This window comes from Larus michahellis, chromosome 6 (assembly GCF_964199755.1).
Source record: "Larus michahellis chromosome 6, bLarMic1.1, whole genome shotgun sequence".
In the NCBI taxonomy this organism is placed as follows: domain Eukaryota; kingdom Metazoa; phylum Chordata; class Aves; order Charadriiformes; family Laridae; genus Larus; species Larus michahellis.
In genome coordinates, this window is record NC_133901.1 from 10,836,070 (window position 1) to 10,848,880 (window position 12,811).

The 12,811-nt window shown below is 43.6% G+C and overlaps 1 protein-coding gene across 1 annotated transcript in view; it reads left to right on the forward strand.

Annotated features, from left to right (window-relative positions):
• The first annotated feature begins 2,251 nt into the window (after positions 1–2,251).
• The window catches only part of MYO7B (myosin VIIB), a 52,244-nt gene continuing 41,684 nt past the window's right edge, over positions 2,252–12,811 (forward strand). The window contains exons 1-8 of the mRNA XM_074592380.1: positions 2,252–2,342; positions 6,649–6,691; positions 8,084–8,197; positions 8,836–8,988; positions 10,132–10,316; positions 11,167–11,288; positions 11,969–12,111; positions 12,201–12,314. Coding sequence (XP_074448481.1) covers positions 6,674–6,691; positions 8,084–8,197; positions 8,836–8,988; positions 10,132–10,316; positions 11,167–11,288; positions 11,969–12,111; positions 12,201–12,314 — 849 coding nt within the window. The 5' untranslated portion in view covers positions 2,252–2,342; positions 6,649–6,673. The remainder of the gene's footprint in view (positions 2,343–6,648; positions 6,692–8,083; positions 8,198–8,835; positions 8,989–10,131; positions 10,317–11,166; positions 11,289–11,968; positions 12,112–12,200; positions 12,315–12,811) is intronic.

Genomic DNA, 12,811 nt, shown 5'->3' on the forward strand with positions numbered 1-12,811 from the left:
CGTTGACAAAGGATGGGAGATCAAAAGGTTCATCTTGGGTGGAGAAGATTTTACCATTTAATGGGCAAATGTGTCCGCTCCCGACAAATCAAGTTGGCAGGAATTAATATGAATACAAGAGGGCTGCAGAGCAAAGCCAGGCACCGCACGGGCTCTGGATGCTGCCATGGGAGCAAAGTGCTGTTTTTATGCGGGTTTTTTTTTGCTTTTTCTGGTGGCCGAGGAGGGGACCCGAGGCTAGTGATGGAAACTGAGGACGAGTTGTCGCAACGAATCTAGGTCTGCCTGTCCTGGCTGAAGCTGCAGTTCAATCCAGTCCGTGTGTGGGTGGATCCTCCAGATTTAGCCTTCAGGATTGACCAAAAGTTAGCTCTGAACTGCCTTGTAATTGCTGCCTTCCGGAGCAAACACCCCGGCACGGCCATCCCTGTTTTGTTCAGGGGTTGTTGTGTTCTCTTTTAGTAACCTCTATTCTCAGAGCAGTTGCATTATTCGGTTATTTGGCAACACCTACGATACGTCAGCAGAGGATTACTAGGGATGATTTCTGTCGTCCATGCCTCATTTTAAAATGGAAAGCCTAATAAATGCAGGTGGTGCTGGCCTGTGGCTTCTCCTGTTCTCCCCTGTCAAAGAAAACATCTTCATTTCCTAAGAGGGCACAGGTTAACGTGTGGCAAATAGAAAACCGCTGAGGTTTATTTGGGATGTTTCTAAATAACAGTGATTTTTACAATGCTACGTGCTACAGTCATTTTCAGGGACATCAAAATTTACTAAATGGAGAGGTCTGGGCAAAACAAGTCATTATTTCTCCTGTGCTTATGGCACTTTAGGAAGGATGGCAGCGAGGTTAAGCCATTATTAAGTGACGCACTCCAGCAGCAAGCACAGATATGCTGCAGGAAGCTCAGGGTACCACGTTAAATACAGATGAACTCTCTCAGTTGAGTTATTGCTCAACATCTTCTTCAGCGTTTCACTCAGAAGGAGAAATTGGCAGTGGAGTCAGATGTTTCTTGGATGTTGGATGTTTCTTCCTCTATTCTTGGATGTTTCTTCCTGCATTCTTAGGAGAAATGCAGAAAACTCTTGTTTTTCCCATGAAAGCAGCATACATAAAATATAGAGAGCATGTGTCTCTGTTTACAGGTCTATAGGTCTTTTCCAGACAGCCCCAAAGGTCCCTTAGTGATCCTCAGGACCACACTCTTCCTGATACTGTGTCCTTTTTTCCTGCTCCTATGTGACTTTTACTGCCTTTAGCTCTTTACAACGTGTGGTTTCGCTTGGATCTTTTCAGGAAGGAGCAGGCACATGGGCCAGTATGTGGTGTTGGGAGGCTCGCAGTGTTACACTTACCCGACTTCCATACAGAAATTTAATGACAACTGGCTAAACAGAAGGCAGTGTAACAACTTGAACGTGACTCATTATGACGCAACAAAGTTCTCTGCAGACAAAGCACTAACATAGGAAATGACAAGTTGGGAGTAATGTAACAGAAAACAATGGACAAGGAGAAACATAAATAGAAACTAACCAAAAAAAAAAAAAAAGATTGAATAATGTGTAGCAAAGTACCTGGAAATTGCACAAAGGCGTCTAGAAAAGACAGAAGCCTATCACATACTAAAGTTCCAAGCAGGAGTATGAATGGAAATTAGTCATTTATAAATATGTGCCATATTCTGCAGTGATGGCAAGCCACTGCCCCGTATTCCAGCTGCACTGAGGCCACATTAATGAAAGAACAGAGAATTTCCACATTTACTGACAGTGGAAGGAGGCATAGAGGTTATTTTCTGAGAGTTACGGATTCCCATCTTTTTGAAACGGAACCTCCTAACCCCAAGCCTAGTGTCGTGACATCCCACATGCACCACACGGCAGCGGGTGCCCCTGTGCCTTAAGCAAACCGCAGCAATGCTGAATAATCGGGCACCAATTCTGCCAGCAACTCTGCGGGTCCATGTGTGTGTGTGCACTCGCAGGCACACTGGCCTGCACATGTCATTGTCCCTCCTGAGCCAGAGCTTGGCACTTACCGGCCTGTAATATACCCTTGTAATACCGTCTTGGCTGCATCCCAAAAGGAAGGATGGAGTGACACTGAGACCATAATGGGATTGCGCAGTGGGGGAGAATGACCTGCCTTCTTGCAAGCAGAGTAAGCAGCGCCCACTTGGTGTGTGTGAAGGTGTGTAATGACACAGATGCCCGAGCCCCACCAAGTCCGCCTCTCTGTACAGCATCATGAACTGGCTGGAATGAAATAAGCCTTTCCCCGAGGGACAGAATGCTCAAGACAACCAAGGGATGCACTTGGAAATCCTTTACTGGTATGTACTTCTTTAGTTTGCTTTGCGCCCTGCAGTACGCCTTTCAGAGTTAACAGACATCAGTGACTTAAAGCTACAAATCTGCTTAGAGGAAGGGAAGGAGGTTGGTGTGGACAGGAGGGATTCTGAACGAACAGTTTAAATTGCAAATTGTTATATCCAATCCACCTGCCTTCAGAAACCTCAGAAAAAGAGCTAGTTTAACGTACAATGATGCTTGGCATCTAGGGCTCGGTGATGCAGAAATGACAAGGCCACTTTGATTTAGCTGGAGAGGAAATGTGAGAGGTCGTGCCATGTGCGAATTAAACCCTTTGATCCCAACATCAATCTCTTAATTAGGAAGCTGTCAGAAGAGGCAGTTTTGTTAACACGTGTCTGTCCAGACAGACCTATTGCTCTGAACAACAGCAGGATTAAATTCACCAGGGATTATCCAATTGTAATTTGCTGCATTTCTCAGAGTATTATTCATCAGCATAGACCATACTACAAATTACCCCTAAACACAACTACAAATGCGTCTGTGCCCTGCACACTCCCTCACCAAACTCCATCTTCGGCAGTAAGCGGAGCTGCTCGCTCCTGGCAAGCTCCCACCTTTCCCTCAGCGACTTCCCAAACCTCAGCTCCCTCTGTTCACTCACAGCCACGTCTCTAAGAAGCCTTTAGCAAGCTGCCTGGTCATCTCTCATTAGGTACGTGAGCTTTACGAAGCACTTAGGCTGCTTCCGCTTGGTGTATCAAGTCTCTACTCCTTCCGCTTATGTTTTCTGGCTCTTGAGTATGTCTAGACTTAACTGTGGAAAGCCATCTCCCTTCCAATGCATGTTTCAGGTGTACAATGAGTCATGCTTTTCCTTCAGACTACCTCGAGTTCCCTGTGTCTCCATCTCATACAGTTTATATACTGTACTAGGACAGAAATACTGTACTTCTCTCTGAAATAGCACCCCCACTACATCTTGGTCACAAGTGTTAAAATGTTATGTATTTTTAGAATGAGATTCTCTACCCCAAAACACGGTCCATTTGGAATTTCAGCAAGTATGTTTCATATGCTGAAGAAATACACATGGCACATATGCATGGCCCTGCAGTCTAATTGCACAAAAAGCTTTGGTTTTAAATACCTGCCTTGGTGTATATAGGTGCGTACTTTCATTTATTTGCCAATATTTGGCCTTCATCTAATAAAATGAGTACTTGAAATTTTGTTAATCACATAGAGCATATAGACTTCTAAAAATTATTGTATCAGAAAGAAAAGTCTGCTAAATAACTACTTTGAGGCAAAATCCCAGAGTAAGAATGATTTGCACAGTTAGAAACGTAAAGAAAGCTCTCCTCTCTGCCTTGTGGTCTCCTGCCTCTCTCTAAAAGTCTCCGAGCCCTGAAGGGCCTTTGCTCTATTTCTGTGCCTGTATCTTCATTCCTGCTATAAAACCTACACAAAAACTGCAGGTAAGGAGGTTAATATTAAAACACAAATATGTAACGTGGATAAACACACAGAACTCCCAACTATTTATTGCTATGCTTGAATGCTTACCTCTGATTTGGATACGGAGCTACAGCAGGAGCCCCAAGAATCTGTCTCCAACACAGAGGCTTTTTGTTGTCTTTCCCATGGTAGAGTGCAGCTACATTGAGCCCAGGAAACAAGAAAATAGGCATTAAGCTCTCAGGTATACTAGCACATGTTCACAATCATTGCATGTTTTCAGTTGCGATGTGAAGGTATCTGCCTCACTACAGGAATGCTACACTTCTGTTTCTTTCCCAGACGTCACATCTAGTGCTGGAATTTAACAGGATAGGCAAGAAGGACACGGGATTACTGAGAGCACATGTGGAGCAACCAGAAAGAGGGAAGCTCTTGGCCATCCTGTCCTAATTTGGAAAGAGAGAAGTAGGCAGACAGGGAGGTAACGTGCACCTAGATGCTAGAACACAGGGACAGAGCATTTCTTGGGAGATAATGATAACAAGACCAGGAAGTTTTAAACAAACGGACTGGAAATCCCAGCCCCTTTATATGCATGTGTGACCATCAGTTTCAGTTGTCATGCGTTTCTTTTGCCTTCTCTAGGTACTGTGATACACAGCCCACCCAGGACATAGACTGATGGGCGTTTTCTGACCCTGCAGGAAGAGCTGTGCAGAAGGGGAGAGACGAGGGACAAGAGCCAGATCTTCCTCTTTTCTAACAGGGTGGCTCCAAGGGAACCCCGGGGAAATCAGGGGTGTTGGAGCAGCGTAAGACCAGGTGCTAAAGGGTTTTCTTCTGGGAGTGCTTTCCAGAAATCCGAAAGGATTCAGGCACAGGGGAGAGACTGAAGTTTAAGGTTCACCCAGGCAAGAATTTGCCTTCTTGCTTACTGGAACACCTGACTTGGAAATGACATATGCTGAACTGGGAGCAAAGTCCTGTAATAAATAACCGTGCTTCAGTCATTTCCTCCTTTGTGCAGCGGAGAACTGGCACTTGGTGAGGGATCCCTTAATGGCATCAGTACCATTTTCACATTTCTTTTCCATCTTACTCCAATGCTTATGAAAAAGAGGGAACTAAGCTGCAGAAGCCAGACAGTGAAGATTTCTCCAGGAGAGGTAATCTCCTATCCTGTGGGGTGCCCTTTGTTTTACAATGCTGCATTACTTTTGAAAGAAAAGCAACAGAGGGAGCCGGGCGTTGTCAGAAAGTGGCTGTTAAGCAGGCAGGGGGATGGACACTTAGAACTTAACTGGGAATAAGCATTTTAATTGTTGAAACTGTGTATCCTGGGGTTATACGGCAACTCCTCCCTACATGTCCACTCTCGGCTGCTGTCATAGACTGGATCTGGAGCTAACTTTACCTTAGATGTGACACAGAATGGCTGTGTGTCATGTTTGCACGTACCACTCCCTTTGTTCTGGGTAGACATTTCTGCTCTGTTGCAGTATTCTGGTTTCTAGCGCAGGTGAAAAAGCGTCTGTCAGTTGTGAGTCGCTGTGGCTGCCCATGGCCCATCTTTGGCCTGTGTTTGGCAAGTACCAGGCTTCTGTACCACCTTGCATCCCTCATAGTAATAGGTCATCAATTCTTGAAGTTAATATGCAGATCCAGTTCCTGAGTCTTGAATAAGAACAAGGACTTCGCCATAAGAATAACTGATTATGAAAGACAGAAGTTCCTTCTCAAGAGAGTGTAAAAAAACAACAGAAAAAAAACCAAACAGCCAGAAAGAACATGCTCATGTTGCATTTGCTAAATTTTTGCAGACGTTGTGCTACAAAATTGAGAATTGTCTTAGTTACAGATGAGCTACAGAGGTTGCCCTAGCCTCTCAGGGAAAACCAATTCTTAATATGGTCAGCAGGTGTTGTGTTGGGGGCACAGGACTTGCTGTTTCTCCATGTGCCGACTTTTGTTATTAAGTGTGACAGTCCACTCCTGTTCTTGTTATGGGGTCACCTATGTGAAAATTACATCTAAAATTCCTGCTTTAAAATGTGTGTTAGTGTTGAACTTCTACATCAGCAGTCTGTCATCTCCTGAAGTTTCTATTCATTTTTCACCTTGGGATCGCAATACACTTTGTAATTTTGATAATTACTTATTTTCAGCATATTTTATGATGACTTTAAAGTGGTAAATTGTTCTGGGCGTGCTTAGAAACCCTCTTCAATTCTTGCTACTGTATAGACCTTTATAGGGACTATATAGGGTACAAAGATCTCATAGTTTTTCAGGCACTACCTAGTTTCCATTTTGCTCCCCTGATAGCCCTCCTTATGGTCAGGACGTTGGCATAACCCACAACAGCAGCAGTATCTTGCACACAGGAATATAATTGCTCCTTCCATTTAGTCTGAAGAAAAGGTTGTTTATCCACCCATCGATTTTAAATAAGACCATGATTTATAGAAGCTATTTATAACTTCCCAAATAACGTGGATAAAAAAAAAGTGGGCAGCTATAAGAAAGCAAGTGATAAAATGAGCCCCAATTCTCTTACTGCAACGTTTTCTTCTAACATTGAAATTGATTAAAACAAGAGGGAGAAAACAGTGGTATCTCCAAACTTCACCTCAACCACCCCCCCAGTGCTGCAGATCTTTTCTTTAGGTAGATGGTTTCATTATTTCTACATTGGGTGTAGCTTGTCACGATCTCTTTTGCTTTAATGAAATCTATAAACATAATTATTTTAAGACATTCTGCTGTTATTTTTACAAGGAAATATCTCCACCCCGGTCTGTTCTGATCAAAGCCTGAGCCCTTTTCTGGCCTAACGTTCAGTTCTTCTTGGCACTGCAGGTTACATCCAGTGATCTGAAACATAATGGTGATTTTCAGAAAGGTAAGTCCCGTTCTTTGCTGTGATTTACTGAGTAGCCTGAGGCCCAAAGAGGAGAAAATTACCTTAATGGTCCGTCTCAGAACTAAAGTAGCAATAAGCCGCTATCAACAAGGTATAAAATAATATCAGCCTAGGCTAGAGATGCAGAGGTGTCTTGCCCAGCCTGGCTGTGCTCATGCTGAGCTGGTGACCTCTGTCACAAGGTGTGGCACTGAAACTACACAGTTTACCTCTGGAGCTTAATTCAATGCAAATGAGAGCTGTTCGTCTGTAACATTCTTCACAACCTCGTGCAATGTTCATAGATGCTTTACGCTATAGTTGTTGGGTTTTAAACGTAAGCCCATAAAGTATTTTGAGAGGAAAAAGAAACAATTTTTCAGTAAAAAACTTGAAATGTTGACAGTAAATGCTACAGTATGTAACAAAAATTGTATAAGACAAGACTCTTCACTAGAAAGCTGGTTCCTCAACAGGTGTAGGTATGAACTACCCATTGAAGATCTGACCTACAGCTTTGTTCAATTTTCATTCCAGCCATGACAGTAAAGCTTTCCGTTTGAATCTGTATTAGTGCCTGGAGCAAGAGAAGGTATTCCTGGGGGCTTGGTGCTGGGAAGCAGAACCAGAACAGTAGTGCAGGCAACACCAAGATGGTGCTTGTTCCTCGGAAGGGGCGGCTGTAGCTCTCACCTTTGCTCCAGCAGCAGCAGCAGCTCTTGCTTCCTTGCTCTGCAGAGAGGCAGGATGTTGCCATGCCTCTACAAATGTGAAGAGAGGAGCTGCGCTAAATAAAGAATGCCTTTTTTTTTTTTTTTCTGAAGAGAGATCATGGATACACTCACATTTCTAAGTGATTTCAGCTACAGTAGAAAGAATGTATATCTAAAAACTCTTGCAACAGAGCCCTCTACATTTCCACGCATCCAGTCTGTACATCTGTTTGTACAGATGTATGAAAAATTACCATTTTTCCTGGTAATGTCTGTGTTTTCGAGCATCTCTTCTGAAAGAATACCGTAGCTGATGTGAGGCTGCCAAGGCACTTTACCAGCATCCACTGTGCCCCCACCAGTCTCTGGGAGGCAGCGGAGCTGAGTGATTGCTGTCCTTGTAAAAGGTGTTGCATCATTTCCTCTTGTGAGACAGCTGGGCTTGATGACTTGTCCAAAGTCACATTCCAGGTCAGCCGTGGAGCTGGGAGTAGAACTCAAAGGTCCTGATACTACAACGATTAGATTGTACTGCCTGTGAGCAGTAAGAACTTATCCAGTTGAACACTGCTAAGGAAATCAAATCGCTAAAAGATTAAAACAAAGGGATGATGCCTGTGAGATACACGGCATAAAGTTTGTTCCTTTACTACTTGACAATAGCTTTTCTTCTCCCCAGGGTGATCATGTGTGGCTGGATGCTCACCCAAACAGTGAATTCAATGTCCCTATTGGGGCAGTTGTGAAGGACTCTGACTCAGGACGGATCTTGCTGGAGGATGATGAAGGCAAGGTGGGCTACACTGTAACGATCTGTAAAAGACGAACATAAAATTTAGGAGTAAAAATAACAAAAGAATGGCCCTATTGTGTCAGACCAAAGCTCCATCTAGCCAAATGGTCTGCCTTTGATAATGGCTGGTAGGATACACTGAAAGAAAGAAGATAAAAATAAGGCAAGTGTAGGGTGATACCCTAGTACCCCCAGGTCCCAATACTGTGAAGATTTAGAGCTTCCTAAGCTAGAGGTAATATCTACCTCATTAAGAAAAGGAAATGGATGGGCTCCAATCTCTAAATTTATGTGGAGCTTTAGGTGAAATCACGATCCCGCTAAAGTCAGTTGGGCTGGGGTTTCATCCCTACTTCATACCTGATGTGGCTGTGATGACTTGATAGAACCACGCTTTGAACAATGCTAAACTCGGTGATGTCCAGAACCCACTTGAATGGCATCATCCAGTGTTTTAAATCATCCGTTCCTGGGGAGTAGCAAACCAGTTAATTTCTGTAGTTCAGTCAACTGTTTGTTAGAATATGCTGGTTTAAGAGTTGATCATGCTGCAGCTCGTTCTGGTCTAACATGGCTCTCCTTTGTTTGCCTCTGAGCAACAGCAGAACCCATTAAAACTTCTGCCTCACCTTTTTCAGGAGCACTGGATCACAGCTCGGAACATGCACATGGTGCACCTTATGCACCCCTCCTCTGCCCAGGGGGTGGAAGACATGATCAGCCTTGGGGATCTCCATGAAGCAGGCATGGTGCACAACCTCCTCATCCGCCACCAGGAGCACAAAATCTATGTGAGTGCCAAGGCCACCAGGCATAGTACTTTCAGGAACGACTTGTGCTACATATCTAACAGAGTGACCCAAACAGCCTGCTAGCCTTTCTTACACGGGGCTCTCTGCTTCCTTTACTGATTGAGGGTGCCAAGGAGGTACAACATAGTTTTTTTCGTCTTTCATTCAAGTACTTTGGCAGTGAAGAAGAGACCTAATAGTCTCCAAGATCACTGAGATATGCATAGGTAGTGACCCTGCTTACTTTCTCCTAGAGTGACCGTTTGGATTGACCTCCAGTCCAAGTTAATGGTTACTTGATTTTGATGTAATAAAATAGATGAAGAATAAATCTGGGTATTTAGGACACCTGGTTTCATTTCTTGCCCATTACAGGTTTTATCTCTAACTTTGAGCAACTTGACATTTTTAGTTTCTTAGTTCCTGGTTTGTAATATGATAATAATATTCAGGGGGTTGCATGCTTTGCCTCCCATGTTGTATACACTGCTACTTTCATAGGAAGGGAACCATGTCTTACAACACAGATGTGGCGGTGTTTAGTGTAAACAAGGACTGATGTTATAGATGCTGCAGTTATAACTACCAAGATGTGCACGTAGACCTGTTATATTAGACTCTAGCAGTCTGCAGATGTCTAACGTACAAGTTCTTGAACAATATTATTGCCGTGCATTTCTACAGCCTTCAACAGCCTCCTTCATTTCAATGGTGCTGTTGTTTATAAATGTTACTAAATGACTGTATAAATAACACAACCATAACTTTGTCCATTAAAAAAGTTCAGCTACATCTGAAACAGAACACAAAAGCAGCTTAACAAAACAATGCAAAACAGCTTATGATAACACACAAAAATGCCACGTCAAATTGGACTTGTGCTTTAACTTGAGACAGTGAACTGAGCTGTGATTTTGCAAGGAGATTATAGCTAGCATTCTTCCTTTTGCAAAAACTTCCATGTCCTGGGATATTTAATAGCAGTTTATAGTGAGGAACCAGGCTCTCGGCCTCACTGAAGTGCTGCTGTGGATCTCCCAGACTTCTCTCCTGCCTCTGCTTGGATTTATACTGCAAGTGGCTTCGGTTGTATTCTTGTTTGCAGGTTTGCTGCTAGAGGTAATACTCATAACTGTTTTCCAGACTTACACAGGATCAATCTTGGTGGCAGTGAATCCATACCAGCTGCTGCCCCTGTACACAGTTGATCAGATCAGACTGTACTGTAACAAGAGGATTGGAGAGCTGCCACCTCACGTCTTCGCCATTGCAGACAACTGTTATTTCAATATGAAGAGGAATAAGAGAGACCAGTGCTGTGTGATCAGGTGACTGCACTGGGGGAGGACGAGTAGCAGAAACCAAGTCTGGCATGTTTTTGGGGCACCTTTGTAGACATAGGAGATCTCCCAAGTGGAAGGACACAGATAAGACTAGAGACAACAACAGGAAGGAAATAGTTACTCCCCTGCTACGCCATTTTCAGTTGGGGCTGCAAAAGGTAGAACATAAGCAAGGGATTTCTGAAGTCCCTTGCTTTCCCCCAGCATCTTTGAATGTGGTGATACATCCTGCACGTGGTCACTACATACAGAAACATAGAATACGAACCTGTGTGATATGAGGCTATCTTTTACCTTGGGGACACAATACTTACGTTACATGTATTTTCTGCTAATAGAGGTTCCCTGGAGAGAAACAAGCTCTGCTAACCTGAAGATGGAGAGAAGCTTTCTTCATTCTATAAACACATAACATGTATCCATTTTCTCTAATCATCAGTGTGAAGAACCAGATAGCCACATTGCAATAATATCTGATTATAGCCGAGGCAACTCAGTTGATGCGCTAAGACTAGCACTGAAAATCTGGTAATGCATTGAAGAAGAAAAGCAAGTAGTCATTTAATTTGCACTGGTACAGAATGTCTTCCATGGATTTGCTTGTTTTTAATCACTGTGAGTGTTTAATCCTCAGCCTAAGTCTAAAAAACAACTTAAATTTTAGCAGATAAGATGATGAAAAACTAAAATTCTCCATCTTTCCATGAAAGACAGTCTGATCTGCGATTCACAGGGTGAATATGTGATTGGGGTTTTTTTAACTTGGTCTGCCATTTTGTCACACCAGCCAAAAAAGAAGAAAGGAAACCTGTAATGACCTTTTTTCTTTCTGCAGTGGAGAATCTGGAGCTGGGAAGACTGAAAGCACAAAGCTAATACTACAGTTTTTGGCAGCTGTCAGTGGCCAGCATTCCTGGATAGAGCAGCAAATCCTAGAGGCCAACCCCATTCTGGAAGGTGGGTTATTCAGCAAACATGCCTGATTTACCACCTTTATCTCAGGATTTTTATATCAGGATAAAAAAATTCAGAAGCAGAACTTTGAACCATTGTGTTTGTGTAACTGCTAAAAACCCTGAAACACCAGTGATGCAGGGTAGAAGTTCTCTGTACTTTTCTGCCCTGTCCCCACAGCAGCTCCCACACTGTAGGAGGAGATGCCACTGTAGTATGTAACCTGGAACGGCCGGGAGCACAAGAGTCCTTGGGAATGCAGAGCCCAAGGTAAAGACCCCCAGTTTAGCATTTGCACTAGAGAGTGGCAAAGTGACTAGTTAAGCATGGCGGTATCTACAGGGGAGCTCCCCGAGACACCCATCTTTGTGGAGGGATCAAGTGTGTTCCCACTAAGTCCTTGTGGAGGTCCTTCAGACTTGCCCAGCTCTCTTGGCTGGCCAGATATAGGCTGCATTTGGATCGTTTGAATATGTCTTTTAGGACCCAATTATCTGGATGGACAGTATGGCTGCCTCTCTCTTCAGGAGGCAGTCTGAGACCAGACATTCTTCAGTGCTTGTCAGCACTGTCATTTGGAACACGCGTCAAAAAACAGCATCAAAAAAGAAGAGGATAAAAAATAGACTTGGTGTTCATTAACTGCAATAATCCAGATACTATCTCTGTCTGTTGCCCATCAGCTTTTGGAAATGCCAAGACAATTCGAAATGACAATTCAAGCCGCTTCGGGAAATACATTGATATCCACTTCAACCAAAACGGTGTGATAGAAGGAGCCCGGATAGAACAGTTTCTTCTGGAGAAGTCCCGGGTTTGCCGGCAGGTGAGGGCACTGGCAGATGTCCATTCTCCCTGCTCCTGTGCTACAAGCCTACCCGACAAGGCTGTCCATTGCCTATTTCTTTCTTTTAGGCTCCAGAGGAGAGGAACTATCACATCTTCTACTGCATGCTAATGGGGATGAATACGGAGCAGAAAAGGATGCTGAATCTGGGCACTGCTTCAGAGTACACTTATCTCACTATGGTAACAGTCTGCTTTCTTCTCCATTATCCCTCTGCCATTTTCTTCTCCTAGCAAGCAATTACAATCAATAGGAGCCACAGATGGGGAGTTACCAGATCCGAACAGTCCTTTTCTTAGAGTACCAGAAGCAGTAACACCAAAAGTGCTGTGAGCCTCAGTTTCAGAGATTTATTGTAATGTCCACCGGTGGCAGGCAGCTTGCGGCAGTTCCAATCTTCCTATCAAAGTCAGACTTAAGAAACATAAGGGACACCTTAAAGCAGGTGGGAAATAGCCCCCACTTTCACATGTACTCAGGTTTCAGATCTCACGCCAGGGAGAATACTAATCAGGTATATATACTATAGGGGGAAACAAATAGGCAGAAACAGTGCCAAGAATCCTAGTCCGTATATCTGATAAATATTATACACATTAATGTGGGAAGCTGGCATTCGACCTAACCTCCAACAGCTAATGTTAATGTCCACGTCTGGGTCTAGGTTGCCGTAGTGGCA